The following is a 17,786-nucleotide window of genomic DNA, read 5'->3' on the forward strand; positions in this document are numbered from 1 at the left end:
AGTTTGCAGCATCGGCATTGCCATGAATTTATCAACTTTTGCATTTCATCTATTCTATCGTCTTTGAAGGCTTCAAATAGAGAGCTCGCTTCGATTTTGATTTGGAATTAACTATTTAGCTTTTTGTACGTAATAAAAAGGTATGAAGGTATTGTATTTAACTTTTATACTATATACGTAATACAGAGGTCTGTCCTTCTGTACAGTGGCCTTGGCCTTTTAATTGGCTTAGACGGTATAGAACTTTGTTCGAGTAATGATATGCTAAGGTTTCAGCATTTCATCCAAAACAGGATAATTGACATTTTAGCTTACCCTTAAATTCGATTGATCGCTTCAATGTGCGATATGCTCACTATTTTTATTATACATTGTCATCAATCGAATGTTATTCATTCGCTTATTAATTTAAAGTAATTTCAGATGCTTTAGTAAACCCTCGCTTGCTCTTGTGATCTGGTTGAAGTTGTGCTCGAAGCCTTGAGTGCCACCATAATAAGGATCTTCGATTATACGCTCTCCCTCTGGATCAAATTCACCGAATAGTTTTAAAACAGCCTTTGAATTAGCGGGTTTGATACTCTATTGTTGGAGCAATTTATGATTAAAAATATCCTGAATTTTGCTTTATTTCCGGTGGTATTGCTCTCACCTTTAGATCACTAAGGTTAGATTCATCCATACAAAGAACATAATCAAATTCTTCAAAGTCATTTTTGGAAACCTGCGATTGATTCATATAAGCATGACAGTCGTAAAAGAAGTAATCGGCCATATAATATAATGTCATGTACCTTTCTGGCATGATGTTTTACTGGCACTCCATGTGCTTTGCAAGTGGATACACTACGACTATCGGGTGCGCTTCCAACCTATTTTGTTCAGCGAAGAAAAATGGAAAAAAGTCAACTATCATCTTGACTAAATATCAATATGAAGAGAACAGAAATCTACTAACGTGGTATGAAGCAGTGCCTGCAGAGTCAATCTTGGGAATCTTGCTTTGAAGATTGTGCTTTTTCACTGTGTGCGCAAAAACAGCTTCTGCCATAGGTGAACGACAGATATTGCCTTTTTTTTTTATCAATCTATGAGTACTATAAATTAATCTCAATAATATATGTGGTTTTCTTACCAAGACACACAAACAAAACACTAATTGGCTCTTCTGTCGACATCTTGGTTGACAATTGTTTGGAACTTGTCTAAATGAAACGCAAAGTCCACTGGAATTCGTTAACTTGCATTTCCTTTTTTTTTTTTTTTTCTTCGGTGATCAAAGTTCATTCTTACATAATACGTGATTCGTTTTCACCAAAGCCAAAAATTTTACAATGGATAATATACATGACTTTATTAACACATACATAGTGTGTTGTTTATATTCGATCTAGATTGAGAGTGGTACAGAAAAGGGATATTCAAAGGCAAAGAAATATAATAAAAAAAGAGAAAAAAGTAATAATTGAAAAATTTACACAATGAGAGCGCACGAAATATGTTATCATGACTTATTTTGCACTATCGACTTGTCCAGATGGATTATCTTCAGGAAATGGAGGGGGAGAATGCGTCTTCTTTCTTACATACTCATCGTAAATTGTCACTTCTTCAAAAGGGCGCTTGCCCAATAAGTTTTCCATATCTTCTCTAGTAAGAACTTCCTTATCCAATAACAATTTAGCGACCTTTTCAATGTCTTCTTTCTTTTCAGTAAGTAACTTCAAAGTACGATCATAAGCATCCATAACCAACTTTCTTGCTTCATTATCAATAAGTGTGCCAGTTTGCTCAGAGAAAGGTTTTTGGAATCGTTGTTCGTTCTGATCCTCGAAGGATAGAGGTCCGACCTTCTCATTCATACCATAAGTTGTTATTTGAGCATAAGCCATCTTTGTAACCTTCTGCAAATCATCATGAGCACCAGTAGTGATAGAATCAAAGAATATCTGCTCAGATACACGGCCGCCCAGGGTCATACACATACGATCCAATAATTGCGATTTGGAGTATAGATATTGATCCTTAGGTAAATACTGAGCATAACCAAGAGCAGCCGAACCACGAGGAATGACAGAAACCTTCAATAGAGGATCAGCATATTTGAGATACCAACCAGCTACAGCATGACCTGCTTCGTGATAAGCTACGGTCTTCTTTTCCTCTGGTGACAAAACACGGGACTTCTTTTCTAAACCAGCAATGACACGCTCGATGGCATCCTCAAAGTCCTTGTCGTCAACTTCATCCTTCATTTTACGTGCAGCAATCAAAGCAGCCTCGTTACATACGTTGTGAATATCAGCACCGGAGAAACCTGGTGTGAGCGCAGCTAATTTACGAGAAAGATGCTCCATGTCAACACTAGTCTTGATAGGCTTCAAGTGAACCTTGAAGATTTGAGCACGGCCGCCAATATCGGGACGATCAAGCACAATATGACGATCGAAACGGCCAGGACGCATCAAAGCAGGATCTAAAACATCGGGACGATTGGTACCAGCCAACACAACAACATGTTGACTTGAATCGAAGCCATCCATCTCAACCAACAATTGATTCAGCGTTGTCTCTCGTTCATCATTACCACCAAATTGACCACCTTTACCTCTAGCTTTACCGATGGCATCAATTTCATCAACAAAAATGATACATGGAGCATTCTTTTTAGCAGTGGCGAATAAGTCTCGGACACGAGAGGAGCCTACACCCACAAACATTTCAACGAATTCGGAACCAGAGACACTAAGGAAGGGAACACCTGCTTCACCAGCTGTAGCCTTAGCTAAAAGAGTTTTACCAGTACCAGGAGGGCCAGACAAAATAGCGCCCTTAGGAATAGTAGCACCCAAACGTTCATAAGCGGCAGGGTTCTTTAAGAACTTTACAAATTCCATAATTTCTTCCTTAGCTTCATCGGCACCAGCTACATCCTTAAACTTGACACGAATGTCGGTTTCTTGATTGAACATCTTGGCTCGACTCTTACCAATACCAAAAATACCACCTTGACCAGCGCCACCAGCACCTCGCTTAGTCATGTATACCAGAACACCAATCAATAAAATGGTAGGTGCGAAATGCAGCAAAGTTTGTGCAACACTAATTTCATCGCGATATGCAACCGGAATACGTTCATTGGAGGGTATACCTAATTCGTTTTGAGCTTGGTCCAATTTACTCTCAAAGCTTTCAGGAGATCCAATCGTGAAGACAAAAGTTTGACGAGGGGAGATACCCATGGAACCAGCCTCATGTCGTAAATAAACGCGCACACGATTACGATTTACAACAACAAGTTTATCAACCAATCCTTTATCTAATAATTGTGTACGGAATCCTTGCCAAGTAATTTCTCGAGAAGTATCGTCAGGTGCAGTCATTTTATAAAACATGTAGGTACCAAGAGCAGCACCTAAAAGAGCATTCAAGCTATTATTGTTTGGCGGCTTAAATCCTCCTCCTCCTGCTTTATTAGCTGAGCCTTTAGCACCATCATTATTCGCTCTAGGTGGTGGTCGTGGAATTTGCTCAGTCGATTTTTGTGTATGCTTCGAAGCGGCCTCTTCAACTGTTCTTTTGTCTAGAGGTTTCTTCACAGGTTTTTGGCCGAAGAAACTCTCAAATCCTTTTGGAATATTGTAAGCCTCTTCATTATTGCTGTTGCTACTGACACCCTCCTTCTTCTTTGGTGATTCTTTTTCAGTTGCATAACGGCGTCGTAATATAGTAGTAGTTCTGGTACCGGTTAGCCGTTTGAGTTGTTGTCCTCGCAAAGCCGTTGTTGAGTCAGCAACGGTGGATCGTGCATAGATCCGTGTTAACCGCGATAACATGATTAATGTCTGCTGATGCAATCGAGTAAAAGGTATGTTAAAAGGAAAATGAAGAAGTTAAACCACGAATGGTACTCAGAAATGCTACGTATTTTCAACAGCTAGTGTCCTGGGTTTAACCACGTCACTTTCAAAAGGCGGACTTTACCCCGGAAAAGAGGAACACAAAAGACTCACCCCATAATTTCGGAATAGCAAAATTAATGGCATTATAGCCAGATGATAGGTTATAACACTATTTTGGTTTGAGGATGCACTTATGCTAAACATAGGCATGAACCTAGTATGTATATACATGTATATCTTCTGATTTATTAAGTTATAAATATGTGTACATCCTCTTAATGGATTATTTTGGCGTATCTGTGTTAATTTATAGTATTTTTGAACATAATTTTCGTCTCAAAAAAGCAATCTGTAATATGGAATTGATTGCACAGCTTCTCTGCATGAGTAAGACATTTGACTCTAAGTTACTGTTCCAATTTTAAAACTTTCCCTCTCCTTCTTTTATTGAATTTATTGTTGTTGGTCTAATTCTTCCTTAGTCAGAATGCCTAATTCGTTTCTGAGAGGCGCTAATTCTTCAAGGTATTGCTTATACTGGCTTTCGTTTTCTACTTTATTCTTTAAACCTTCGAAAACACGAACAGCTGTAGCGAAGTCGTTAACACGGCGAGAAGCCTTGAGGGCAGCTTCAATAACAGAAGGAGCAGGAACGAGATCGTAAGCAAAAGCATTGTTCAAACCACGTTGTAACTCGAAAAGATCATCCACACCATCGAAGAATTTGACATAACGATCGGTAAAGGATTCGTAGCTCTCATCTTCATGTCCAGCAGAGTAGAAACGCTTGCCCATGCCTATAATCGACATTTAGTCAGTTCCCTACCAATCTTAACTTCTGAACCCTCATTTTTTAGTTTTTGTTAAGTTGAGCATTCTCATTTACCCATGACCATAGGACGAGTAGCAGGAAGAGCTGAACGGACAGCAACACGAGAAATATTACGGGTGAAAGCAGCACGAAGCATTTTAAATTTATGTGATTCTGTTTATAAATAAATGCGAGTAGAGAGGATATTTATTTATTTGGCTCTGAAGAAAAGAAAACAGATTGAAGCCAAATGCTTTGAATGAAAGATAAAATAAAGTACAGGGCGCGGCTATTGAAAAAGTCAGGTAACGTTTTCATTGGATAACAACGGGTTATTGTTCTTTAATGCACATTTTACAATATTTTAACCAATATTTTAGATGAAATGCATTTTTTTTGGACGATAAATATTTTATTTTAGATGAGTTGCAATTGTGTTGTAGACGAAAATATAAACCATTTAAACAATGATTCAAATTCCAGTCAGTGGTGCGAAACAAAAAAAAAAAAAAAAAAGAATAAAAAACCGTACTATTCCTCACCTGTAATGATCTAAATCCTTAGAATATAAGAAAACCGTGTTTATTACGGCGATACTTTCTTCTTCTTCGCTGACTTGAAAACATCGGGTCTTCCCGCTCCAGACCAAACTGCTTGAGATATAGTCATCATATTGATAGCGGCGTTAATGTCTCTCTGCCATAGCTTTAGACAGTGCTTGCAATGAAAGAACGCCGATACCCTTGAGCCCAGGAGTATCAACAATTTGCATATCATCATAGAAACAGAGGCTGCATGTTTTAGAGGTTATGAATTCATCGATTGTGACAACAATCAATTGACCTTTAGCTTCACGTTTCTTCAGAGTTGCAAAAAGTTTACCGACAACACCACATATTTGACATTTCAACTTGACTACATCTTTTCCAAAGATTTGCTTTTTCTTCTCATAAATTATTGTTTTGAACATGGGTCATAGTATGTATCATAAAACGTGAAATAAAAGTGAAAGAGACAACATTTGACTATAAGAGAACAATATATTTTATAGTGCCTATTTTTGAAAGTCACCCATGAACGCATACAAAAAACATTGACAACAGATAATATAGCCATCCCGTTCCGCTATGGTATCTGTTATACTATGACCCTCAGCCCTCTATCAATGGTTTGATGTCAATCAATTCAAAGTTGACCTTTTTTGGAACTCTGTCCCAAAAAGGCACCGACGAATATCTGGTTGGTCTCGGAACACATCGTCATTTGATAAAAAAGTTGTCAAGCTTTTTGTAGTCTGTCCTATTGCAAGATAACATCAATAAAACCATTGTTGGCGACTTTCTTACTGATAGAGACTCATTTCTAGGGTTCGATTGTATGTCATCTTTAATGCTGCTTGGATATCACTGAATAGTATCCAAATTCGACATCCAAAATACTATGAACTTTTCTAAAAATATTTCTATTTTGGTAAATCTAAATTTAAAATGTATATTGCCCATTAAAAATTGTAAATCGTCTAAAATATAAGGTAAAATACTTTATCACACGCTTACATGGCTTCTTCCACTAAACCTCACAACCTGCCAAATAAGGCAACCCCACTACTCTCCTGTCAAAAGGATCATGGGCCTCCCTCTTCAATCAAGAGACCACAAAGACATCCCTCATGTCTCAGGAGGCTGACAACAGCTCGCAGCGCCCCGCTCTTTCAAGTTGAGGTTTTTGCTAACCTCGATATTTCACCCTCTTCGTAGGATACCGTCGATTACCCCGCTACTCCACCCTATCAAACGGTTACCCCCGTGGATTCCATTTCTGCTGTCAAGATTTTGGCCTATGCGGACGATACATTAGTTTTTCTTCGTGATGAGTCAGATTTTCATCAGCTCCAACAATCTCTTCATACATACAGCAGGGCATACATACAGCAGGGCATACATACAGCAGGGCATCTAATGCCCACCTTAACTTTCATACAATACAGGCTTTCTCCTTGTCTGGTACATCTTTACCGACATGGCAAAATTTCCTACAAGACAAGAATATTATTCAATGGTATGATAGGTCTAATCCAAATCCCTTAACGTATTTAGGCTTCCCTATATGCTCAAGCATCACACAACGTAATGTTGCCTTTTCTCAGCTTCACACCTCTTTACAGACCATATCAAACTCACAACGTCAGCTATCAGTTCGAGGACGTGCCACCATTGTCAATAGCTTATTACATTCTAAATTGTGGCATGTTTTGCGTCACACCCCCCCATCCCTTCACCCAAAATCAGATCCACAAACTTCGCCAGGTTGGTACCGCCTTCATCAACCGCGGAATTTTCCCAAAGCTCTCCTTGGAACAACTAACTTCCCCTCGCTCTCAAGGGGGTCTCGCTAAACTCGATCCTAACCTTCAACAATCTGTGCTTGTATGGCGTTGGTTAGGCCCATTACTGTTTACGACCGACTCCTCTCGACTAACTGTAGCCATGACATATTTGCTTTATACATTCCAATGGTTTTGTAAATCCACAATACTACCTTCTTTTCATTACTATCTGTTATTTCCCAACTATCATAGAGCTTAGTGGTTTCCTCGTATGATTCAGGGCTCTCATCTGTCGTTTATTAATATATTTAAAATATTCATACACGCGATTGACTCCACTTCCTTTTCTATTCAACCTAGTTCTCTTAATCCTTTTACAGCCCTCTCCTTATCCATTCTAGACGTTCTTCAATCCCCGGAGACGGACCCCCACCTGTTATCTCGATTAGTGGGTCAGCATCCTGGCGTGAGAGATATCCGTACTACAGATGTTTTTACCTACGATTTTGCCCAACTACGACTTCGACTACGGAATGCCGATGAGGTTATCGGTCATCGAAACCTCACCTACCTTCTACGTAGCTTGATATGGTCCGGTCAAATGCAAATACGCCCTTTTCTGCATCATCAATGTCTATCCGCCCCACGCATCGAACAGTCTACTCTATCCACTGCTGATGACTATATTGACCTGCAACCGATTCTGACCTTATTTTTCTCCACGAAAAGTTCTATCCCAGATACTGCAATTTATAGCCCACAGCATTACCGTTCCTTGCTTCCACCGCCCCCCCCCACCATTCCGATGCGCTTTACTGTCCCTTACAGTGGTCTACCTTTTGGAAATTTTCGATTCCATTAACTGCTCGTACAGTATGGTACCGACTACTGTTAAACAAAGTTCCTTACCGCGAAATAATATAACGTCTCCTCCCTCAACAATTTGATTCTGCGGATTGTCACATTTGTCATACGCCTGAAGGGTCACTGATTGAGTCTTCTATTCACTTTCTCTACACTTGTCCCAGCAAATTTCAAGTTTGGATACTGGTATTCTCCACCTTCATCAATCCAATGTACAAATACTCAACGGACGATCTCCTTCAATTGCTCCATCGTATTAGCCACCTCCCACCTCTCCGTTTCCCAAATATTCGCCTGTACTTTGCTCGGCCTTTGGCAGGCCCATTGGGCCTTTGTATTTAGAGACATCTCTCTCGTCCCTTCTCGGGTTTTTGCGTCTGTGTCTCGGGTACTCTCTCGTCTCGAACGCGATCTCACTCTTTGACCAACAAAGTGAGCTAGTTTCCTTTATTGGATAAATCTTATAGTCTTTATTCGATCACTCTTAGCCTGTTAGAGTTTCAAAAATCTCTCATCCACAATTATACCTAGTCTTCTCCTTCCCTTATAACGACAATAAGAGGACTTTAAATAAAACCGGAGTGATTCTCCCATAAAAAAAAATAAATTATTACACGCTTAATACCCATCATCTTCGTCGTCTTCGTCGTCATAATATTTGTTCTGCTTATTTAAGTGAACCCTACAATCACACACTCTATCAAGCAGTGTAGGATCATCCATTAGTCTTTGATAACCTTTGGCAGCTGCGAAACGACGAGCAATTTTGATATTCCAATCTGATCCACACGCCAAAGGTTTACCATGGAGGAAAATGACACACTTCTGGCTGTTGGGGCCGGTTTCACCAGTACTATGATTTCTACAAGTTGAATTAAAGTAAAATGAATATCAGTCAATAGCTGATGGACGATGTTCCTTGTGATAGTAAGTGTTATCGTACCTTAGCATAAAACCATCGCAGCCATTTTGTTGTAGCCATGTTATTAGTCGTTTCATGGGATGAACCTTCATTTGGCCCTTTATAACATGCTTATCAAAAAGTGGTCGGAACCATTTATTGAACAAAGCTTCACAAGGTTCGAGTTGAAAACCTGCATCAACAAAGTTTGCTCCCAGAATACTTTCTACTACGTCGGATAGAACCTTAGGGATGTTGTATTCTCTCCAATATTCACCAACGGCTTCCCCCTTGTCTTTAGCTTCCTGAATTGATCCACAGAATTCTTCGATAGCATGTACCAGTTTTCCTGAATAATGAATAATATGCTTATGCAATCCATTTTCAATGCAAACAATACCCAGAACATGGTTATTTACACATGAATCTTTGAGATCAGTAATATCACCAGGAGTTGCATTTGGGTATTTCTCAAAAAGGTATCGGATAACCAGAAAATCTAGGATAGCATCGCCCAAAAACTCTAGACGCTGATAACAGGGCGCAGTAGAGTTTGGTAAACTAGCGTGGGTCAGTGCTTCAACTAAAAGTAGTTTGTTATTGAACTGGCGCCCCAGAATTTCTTCAAGGGCAGGTATATTGAGGCTTCGTAAAGCCTTGGCTTCAGCACGAGGAGGCACTTGTTTTCTTGATTCTTCGAATGCAGGCTTAAAGTCATCCCAAGACTTGATTTCATCAAATGGAATTTGTAATTGAATAGCGGTATGGAGACCAGCTCTTAATCCGCCAGTGAGATAAGCGCCCCCTAAAGAAGCTTCTACTATATCAGCCAATGTTTTATCAGAAAGACGGTGATATTGCAGTTGTTCCATCGCCTCTGCATTATCGGCTGAACTCAAGAAACCTGGTGGGCGCCAGTAACGTCGGTTAAAGGCGTGACTCGTGATATAGCGGTAGAATTTTAAGCGTTTTGCAGCACGATATAACGCTCTGTTACAGATGACACGGATACGCAGATGGTGAAGTTCGCCTTCGTTACTGAACGGAAAATTGATGTATAAGCGAATAGTTGCAATAAATTTCAATAAGGAATCTATTATGTAAAAGGTTTGATTAATTCAGGTCAATGAGGCAAGACAAAGAAGTTAATTGTTGCATACCGCCCAAGGTTTCCAACCGTTCATAATTCATTTCCATACTAGCCGAGGGTGTGGTATAAGCTGATAGCATATTTTCATCGTCAATTTTCAAATCATAACGTTCACGAGCTTGTCTTATCAACAATAGAGAATCTATTCGGGTCATTATCGAGGGTATCATCATAATTGCTTGGTATACACTAGCGCTGATAAAAAATCTATCACAGAAGGATGGTAATGTCCATGCTTTGATTTGGCCTTTCATTTGGCCCTGTTCGATCTGTCCAGGATAAAGGAAGTTCATCATTTTTCTGACTCGCTTTAATTCTAGCATAGGTTGAGATGTATCAAACTCTTGTCCTTCCTTCAATAGTTCCTTTTCCTTGTAATAGTCAGCAAACGTGGCATAACCTTTTTCACGTGTCTTCTCATGGCAATCCTCAGGTACAGGACTGAAGCAACTCAAATCTGAACGTACACTTGTAACATAATAACGTCGAAACATATCCGTTCGATCAATAACAATACTATCTAAAGGATCTTTTCCACTGTTCAAAGAGAAAGCTTCGTTTTGCGAATGGAGAATGCTGTCAACCTCCTGCCAGTCTATTAAGGAAGTAAACTCATCAGCAGATATTTGTTCAAAAGGAGTGTTTTCGCAATTCTTGATCATGGGAACAATATAATAAGGAATTTCGACAATAGGGCAGTGGAACTCTTTGTTTAGCAGAGCTAATAGTAGCTTTTTCATGTACTCAGACAAAAGAATTATTCTAGGTCGATCAAAAACAATTTCAGTTTCCACGTTACGGACATTGACAGTAAAGGGTACAGTTTTATGAAAAAGTTTGAGTTTCGGTAAAGTTGGGAATGGCTTTTTTGTAATCAAGCAAACGCGACGGTAAGGAATACCTCCCAGCTTACCATCTTCCATGTTAACCTCGAGCACTGTAAACCAGCATTTAAATGGTCCGGCACCTAACTCCTCTTCCTCCTTTTGGAGTACTTCTGCCATTGTTCCTTTTTCTGTGTTTTCTTGCACTTGCCCAACAGTTTCATCGGTTTGTGCTTCATTTAGGAGAGTGCCAGGCAAAATCCCATCAATACGTGCACCACCGTTAGTTGCCAACTGAGTTGGATTTATATCTAGCTTAGTAGGTTGTAGGGCTTCTGGCATTGATGATTTGCCTTCATTGCCAACAACAGTATCGACTACCTTCACTGAACCATTGACGGCCACTTCCTTCACAACGATTGAAGAATCATTTCCTTCCTTAATATCTGATGTCAGTTCTTCTGTCGTATGTATGGTAGCTTTCAGCAGATCTTCATTATCCTCAACAGCAATCTCTTCCTCCTCCTCGACTTGTCTTTTCCAAAAAGCTGGTGTTCGTTTTTCATATAGGCCGTGACGCCGTCTACTACCAATCATCAAACCATTCTCATCATAGTGTGCTGCCATTTCACCGAGTATTTCCTTTTTCAAATTCCTAGGTAGTAAATGTTCATCCAAGGCATTTAATTTGCGTAGTTCAACACATGCTTCTAGGGCTACAATCGCTCTGGCATGCTCTTTTGATCGACAAACAGGGGACTCCATTTCTTGAAAAGGAGCATTAGGGGGTAACATAAGCTTACATATAAAGCCACCGGCAGTTTGTTGGATTTGAAAGATAGGTTTGAGAACACAAAAACTATCAGAAGGTAAAGTACTACAATAACGATGTAATAGAGGAACCGAGTTTTGTTTTGTCACCATAGCACCAGTTTCTGTTACAATAAATGCATTGGCGTTGAAATCCTCATCCAAATCTTCATCCTCATCCGATTCGTATTCAACCTCTCCCATGCCTACGATATATTTGTTAGCGACGTTACGATCCTCTGGCAACGTCTGACAGTATTCTTTCATTTCATCTTCTAGCCTCTGGAAATCCTTAAGCATCCCTTTATGACTCGTATTATTCTGTTCAACCATGACAAAGTATACTGAGTCCTTTCTACGAGCTCTACCACGCGATTGAATATAGGCGATTAAAGTGTGAAAAAAATCGAAGCGGATGACAATATTACATGGCTGAATGTCGAGGCCCTCTTCGGCCACGTTAGTGGCAATAAGCAGATTTATTTCACCATCCCTAAACTTATTGATCACTTTGTTCTGTTCTTTAAAAGTCATTTGTATATCCCCTTCGTCTGTTGTACCATGACCAATCAAAACTTCGCAGCGTATTGCTGATAGGTCATCTAATGCATCAATCAAAGTTTTAATGGCTAAAGCCGTATGCCTTCTTTCCACAAATACAATGCCGCAGAAATTTTTTAAAGCATTCAGGGCGCCTTTCAATATAACTATTAGTTTTGCAATCTTAGGTGAGAAAAGAGTCTCATTTTGGACGTTTGGATTGCGTTCCAATTCGATAGGATCGACAATAGCGTGAGTTTCTCGAAGGGCTTTGTCTTCATCAATTAGGGCGTCTGTATCTAATCCTTGAGTTGCCATTGTCATCCTTCTTTCAAGATCGCTTAACATAATTTTCCACATGTGATCACAACACCAAGGGCCCAACGCACGTAGAATATCGCCAACAATAGTGAAACAACGACTATAACGACTTACTGAACCTAACTGTTCCCTTACTCTATGAGTTATCTCCGTTTCATTATAAAAAGGTGTAGCTCGATAATCAACAGTCATCTCTCTCGGCTTAGCGAGTTCATTCAAAGTTTCAAGATTTGTCGCTGTGTATACGCACGCGTTCAAATTACTTTCCAGTTGACTATAATATGTTTATATACGATACCAGTAAGTTAGCGCATACCTATATCTTTTCACGTACTCATTATAATACATTTGGTTATATGTTTCCTTTTTTACCTCACACTGTACTTGACACTTGATCTGGCATGCATTGGCGAGGCAGTCATACCAAAAATTTTCGGTCTATTTTCAATTGGACATCGGTCGTAAAATTCACGCATGATCAAGTTGAAAGGATGTTTTTTTGTTGCATGGTGACACTCATCAAAAATAAGAAGATGTACCTATTGTTATTTGCAAAGGTTTATCAATAAACAATTCCCCAATCCCTAAAGCTCTGATCTCCATACTCTTTCAAGGCTGATAAATCCATGCCGCAAAGTATCCAAAAAAATTTGCGCTGTCATCACGCAAACATCGTTCTCCTCAAATATCAATTTCCATTGCTTTTCAGACCAGTTATCGACATTCATTTCGCCACACATTTCCTCTACTTTTAGATCACAGTTGGCTCTTATAACGCTTGCTTGCTGAAATACGAGCGGTACTCTGTCTACTAAGAAAAAAGCAAGTTTTGTCTAGAGTAGCACAGTGGATCTCAGAAATTCAGTAAGTTTGTATATAACATGAATGAAGCGTATCATTTTTACCTCTGGTCTCTTTAAACGCGCATTTCTCTCCTGCAGAGCCATTTGCTTCAATAGCAGAATCGATATTAATGTTTTTCCTGAGCCTGTATCCAGTACAGCAATCACATTTTCTTCTAATGCTTTTTGATATAATTCATATTGGTATTCACGAGGTTTTAGAATAGCCTCTCTCACTTTTTGCTCATATAGTTTTTCGTCAAGATCCGCTTCCAATGCAAGGGTATCTAACTCCAACCTTTCTTTTTCTTCCAACTCGAGTTGACTGGGATCTATCGCCTTACTATCAGGCGTTGCTTCAAGCAGATCTAGTTCGAGGTATTTTGACAAAATGGCAGGATCGATGTCGTTCATGTCATTTACTTTGGGCACAGGAGGAACATATTTTACTGTGGGATCAGTATAATCTCCCAAATCACCCTCGTCTACAGTCAATTTTATTGTTGGCTTTTTGACTGTCATCGATAAAATGGTGATCGCGTTCGGCCCTTCAGATTTTAAAGCGAATAACAAAGGTTGAAGAAGTAAAAAAAAGAACTTTGTCGATAACAAAAGAAATTAAACGTATGTTCCTAAAAAGGAAAAAGGGGCCCGATCAATCCAGCATAAATTTCAAACGCCTTTTTCTTTGCCTCTCAGCCTGATGCAGTGAGATTTGCCATTTCATCCTACTTTAAGCGAATTTACAAGAATTACACAGTGTTTCTGATTATTGTGAGTGAATGCTCAGTATGACGAAAATTGGCGACGACGGTCTTAGTTTGAACATTGTTGTCGGCTACCAGCATTTACTGACATAAATCTAGCACATCTATCATTTTGCTATCGTGTCCGTTCTATGTGGTACTTCCATAGTTTATGGCTACTATTGTTCTTTGCTTTTCTTGATGCCACCAATTAAGCAATTATCAATATTTAACAAATGGGAGACTGAAATAAGTTGATAATGTACCTGTCACTGCTCATTGTTAATCACTTATGGAAAATGCTATTGATCTCCCTACAGACAGCCCAACGTGGCATTTCTCTCACAACATCGATAGCACCTTGAAAGCTATATAACTCGTGCAGAAATCAAATATTGAGGATGTCTATGGACAACCGTAATCACTGTTCATTACTGTGTGATAAGATCATCTTTTGCGTGCATATCTAAAAATACAATTTTGTAAAAAAGCAGCGTCATTGTCCATACATTATGGCACATAAAGAAAATATACAGATCAAGATGTTTCTCGGTCTTTCTGCTGTTCAGCTAGCTAACCCAAAGAGAGGTAGGTGTTTTCCATAGCCTTTCGCTCGTACATCTGAAAAAGCAAAGCTATAGTTCTTGCTTCTGTGCAGAAATGGTTCGAATTCTTCCCTGTATACTCAATTTACAGCGCTTTACTAATTGTACACAGTATGGGACTGATACGACAATTTCACTAGCGATTCAAATTGGTTCACACTAAGGAACAATCGAACCTTGGAAAATATCCTCCTTCTAACATAAATGCATTTAAGCAGGTATATCATAGACAACTACTATCATGTATCTTTCATCATCTGGTCATACGGGGCTGCATTCAGTTCAAGACAAATCGAGTTTAATTCTGGTAATAGGTTAAATACTCGAATAATTCATATTGCAAGTTCAAACTTGATTGCAACAATATGCATTATTGAAAAAGCTTCTGATATTTTTAAGGTTCACAGTTTCCAGCCGCTAATTTATTGATGTTTTTGAATACGTGCTCGACATTTAATGATGAAGCACTCTGCCAATGTCAAATTTATGGTATCTAAGGGTAGGGCAGCCTGCTTTCCATGTTGTGGGCAACGCATATCGAAATGGAAACAAAGGCTCGATACTAGTACTCATAGATAAAAGTTTTCTACATATCGACTGTCTTTTATAACAACTGACAGCTTCCAATAATTCTTCAAATTCATTTAGCACAATGTCATTGTTAAGCAGCAACTATGCTTATTAGATGATGATAATGGCAGAAGTTCAATAAATTCGACAATAGGCTTTGAGAACTTTTATTCATTTGCATTGAGTTGTTTTTATTGCTTTGATATGCCCACATCTTTGTTATTCAAAGCATTGACATATGACATATGGTAAACCGAGACTTTATCACAAAAGAATACCATTAAACTATTTACAGTTTGGCTAGTTTTCCCCTTGGTTGTATGGCTTCGTAAGATTTATGAGCCAAATAATCAATAGGACTGGCTACAAAATGATCCTTGATATTACGTATGTCAACCATTTCTGGCTTGATTTCTTCAATTGACGTGACACCCATTAAACGCATTACCATTTCGAACTCATCCTACAAGTAAAACGACGAGCTTATTTTAAATATACGGGTTTAAACATTATTTTCAGATATTCAGTCTCTCCTACCTGTAGTAATTGCATGAGCTTGACAACACCATCCTCACCATAAGCTGACATAGCGTACTTAGAAAAGGAAATGTCTGTTAGTCTACTGTTTCTTCTCTGAGATATAATTCAAAACGATCTGTGAAAAGAAGGCTTACCAAAAAGGGTCTACCAATTCCAACACCTTTCGCTCCCAACGCAATGGCTTTGAATATATCACTACCACGTCGAATGCCACCATCAATATAAACTTCAAAATTCTTATCCAAATTTTCTTTTTTCAAGGCCTCCATTGTTTCTGCTAAAATCTCAATAGACGAAGGGGCGAAATCCAATTGCCGGCCGCCGTGATTCGATAGCACGACACCTTGACATCCATGTTTAGCAGCCAATACAGCATCTTCAGGAGTCTGAATACCCTTGATCAGTATCGGCATTTTTGTTATGGACTTGAACCAAGCAATGTCATTCCAGCAAAGGGCAGGGTCAATAAAGGCACTAATAGCTCTAGCAGCTCCTTCATCACGGTTGAATTCTGTATCACTTTTGGCAATTTCATCAGGTTCTTCTTGAGAATATTTCTGTCTCATATCTTTCTCACGACGACCTATCATAACCCACAATTCAACTGATTAGCAGAGGTTCGTTATATACATATGTCAGACACACACACACACACACACACACACGAGTACACAGCATCCGTGAATTTGAACGTTCCGCAATGTTATTGACGATGTAGTTTTTTTGTTTTTTTTTTTTCAGTAGACGTTTCCCCTCAACATTTGTTAAATTAGCTTATTGCGTATAGGTGCACTTTACCCAACTGAGGAGCATCAGCAGTAATGAACAGTCCCTTCATGCCTCTCGCTTCAGCATGTCGAACAAACTTTTCTGTCACAGCACGGTCACTATTGACGTACAGCTGAAGCCATTGTACTTGCTCAGGTTGTTGAGCGGCATCCACAATTTCATCGAAGGAACAAGAAGCTAGTGTGGGGATCATTTGTATCACCTTCTTTTTGTAGGCCGCTCTTGTCAAAACCACTTCACCTTCTGGATGTCCCAATTTACCTAATGCTGTGGCTGTAACATAAAATGGCATAGAAACGCGACTGCCCAACATTGTGGTAGAACTATTGACGTCTTTTACATTTATCATGACACGGGGACGTAACCAAATACGGTGGAAAGCGTTATGGTTTTCACGCATGGCAATTTCATCATCAGCACCTGATGAATAATAGGCCCAAGCATCGGCTTTAAGAATACTTTTGGCCACAGCTTCACATTCAAGCAAAACCAAAAAAAAAAGCATTAAAAAAAAGGGCAACGTTCCAATTCAGCATTATGCAATACCAAATATATGTAGCTGAATCTGTAATAGTGTATCAGTAAGAGAGTGCTTACTTTCAAAATCGAACGAGTTATACATTTCTTCTAAACGAGGCATTTTTTCTCGGGCTAAACGAATACGTTTGTCCTCTTCACTTTCTTCAACAGGTTGAGTAGCTAATGCACCTTCATCAATCGAGCCTTTACACACTTCTGGTGACAAAAAGCGTTCGATGATATCTGGGGGATGGATAGGTTCAAAAGCTTTTGTAGCGTCTTTGCCCGCATACTTCATAATGATTTTTTGCCCTCCAGGGTGCTCTGGAAGAAATTGAGTTAGATCATAGACTTTGCCATGAATGATAACCCAAACATCGTCTGTTTCAAAAAAAGATAGTGTAGTATTACATTTAGATATCTTATATCGGAAAAAACAAAAAGGATAAATAGCTTGAGTTTTTCGATTTTTTTTATTTCAAAGCTACCTTTTTTATCATGTTTTGCGACTTCTTGTGGTGATATAACCGCCATTTTATTCAGAATATAGAAGAGTAAGGTGTTTTAGATGAAGCTGTATTGAAGAAGGAATGATAAAAGTGTAAGAATTGAAAAAGAAAATAGAAGAGCAAACCCATATACTAGTGAGTACTGGTAAATTTAGGATTTATTTTTTTTTCTTTTTTGATGTGAACAAGAAATCTTAAATTTTTATCCAGGTACCAA

At 39.0% G+C, this 17,786-nt stretch overlaps 6 protein-coding genes across 6 annotated transcripts; all 6 read right to left on the reverse strand.

Moving 5' to 3' along the window:
* Positions 1-408: 408 nt before the first annotated feature.
* Positions 409-1,178, reverse strand: BDF20DRAFT_904142 (protein-tyrosine phosphatase; the record flags this gene model as incomplete). The annotated part of the gene is made up of 5 exons (XM_053082991.1): positions 409-582; positions 653-724; positions 795-872; positions 959-1,071; positions 1,136-1,178. The coding sequence occupies 5 exons, from the start codon at positions 1,176-1,178 to the stop codon at positions 409-411; spliced, it is 480 nt and encodes a 159-aa protein (XP_052940784.1).
* An 11-nt stretch (positions 1,179-1,189) lies between these two features.
* Positions 1,190-3,927, reverse strand: BDF20DRAFT_48237 (peptidase family M41-domain-containing protein). The gene is made up of 2 exons (XM_053075561.1): positions 1,294-3,927; positions 1,190-1,205 (listed from the first exon to the last, which is right to left on the reverse strand). The coding sequence occupies exon 1, from the start codon at positions 3,834-3,836 to the stop codon at positions 1,512-1,514; it is 2,325 nt and encodes a 774-aa protein (XP_052940785.1). The 5' UTR covers positions 3,837-3,927; the 3' UTR covers positions 1,190-1,205; positions 1,294-1,511.
* A 1-nt stretch (position 3,928) lies between these two features.
* Positions 3,929-5,319, reverse strand: BDF20DRAFT_48347 (cytochrome c oxidase subunit VA-domain-containing protein). The gene is made up of 3 exons (XM_053075566.1): positions 5,256-5,319; positions 4,789-5,053; positions 3,929-4,699 (listed from the first exon to the last, which is right to left on the reverse strand). The coding sequence occupies exons 2-3, from the start codon at positions 4,868-4,870 to the stop codon at positions 4,356-4,358; spliced, it is 426 nt and encodes a 141-aa protein (XP_052940786.1). The 5' UTR covers positions 4,871-5,053; positions 5,256-5,319; the 3' UTR covers positions 3,929-4,355.
* A 57-nt stretch (positions 5,320-5,376) lies between these two features.
* BDF20DRAFT_845131 (uncharacterized protein) lies at positions 5,377-5,648 on the reverse strand (the record flags this gene model as incomplete). The annotated part of the gene is made up of 1 exon (XM_053079662.1): positions 5,377-5,648. A coding segment is annotated over one exon (228 nt), but the record flags the coding sequence as incomplete, so codon positions are not given.
* Positions 5,649-8,484: 2,836 nt separating this feature from the next.
* Positions 8,485-13,873, reverse strand: BDF20DRAFT_845139 (dicer-2 protein). Its single transcript, XM_053079663.1, has 6 exons — positions 13,355-13,873; positions 13,055-13,282; positions 12,822-12,988; positions 9,965-12,723; positions 8,847-9,897; positions 8,485-8,765 (listed from the first exon to the last, which is right to left on the reverse strand). The coding sequence occupies exons 1-6, from the start codon at positions 13,811-13,813 to the stop codon at positions 8,522-8,524; spliced, it is 4,908 nt and encodes a 1,635-aa protein (XP_052940788.1). The 5' UTR covers positions 13,814-13,873; the 3' UTR covers positions 8,485-8,521.
* A 1,465-nt stretch (positions 13,874-15,338) lies between these two features.
* Positions 15,339-17,737, reverse strand: BDF20DRAFT_845141 (FMN-dependent dehydrogenase-domain-containing protein). Its single transcript, XM_053079664.1, has 6 exons — positions 17,549-17,737; positions 17,139-17,441; positions 16,551-17,012; positions 15,887-16,335; positions 15,750-15,806; positions 15,339-15,675 (listed from the first exon to the last, which is right to left on the reverse strand). The coding sequence occupies exons 1-6, from the start codon at positions 17,592-17,594 to the stop codon at positions 15,502-15,504; spliced, it is 1,491 nt and encodes a 496-aa protein (XP_052940789.1). The 5' UTR covers positions 17,595-17,737; the 3' UTR covers positions 15,339-15,501.
* Positions 17,738-17,786: the final 49 nt, after the last annotated feature.

The sequence above is a fragment of the Mycotypha africana genome (assembly GCF_025528875.1).
Source record: "Mycotypha africana strain NRRL 2978 chromosome Unknown BDF20scaffold_1, whole genome shotgun sequence".
Taxonomy (NCBI): Eukaryota; Fungi; Mucoromycota; class Mucoromycetes; order Mucorales; family Mycotyphaceae; genus Mycotypha; species Mycotypha africana.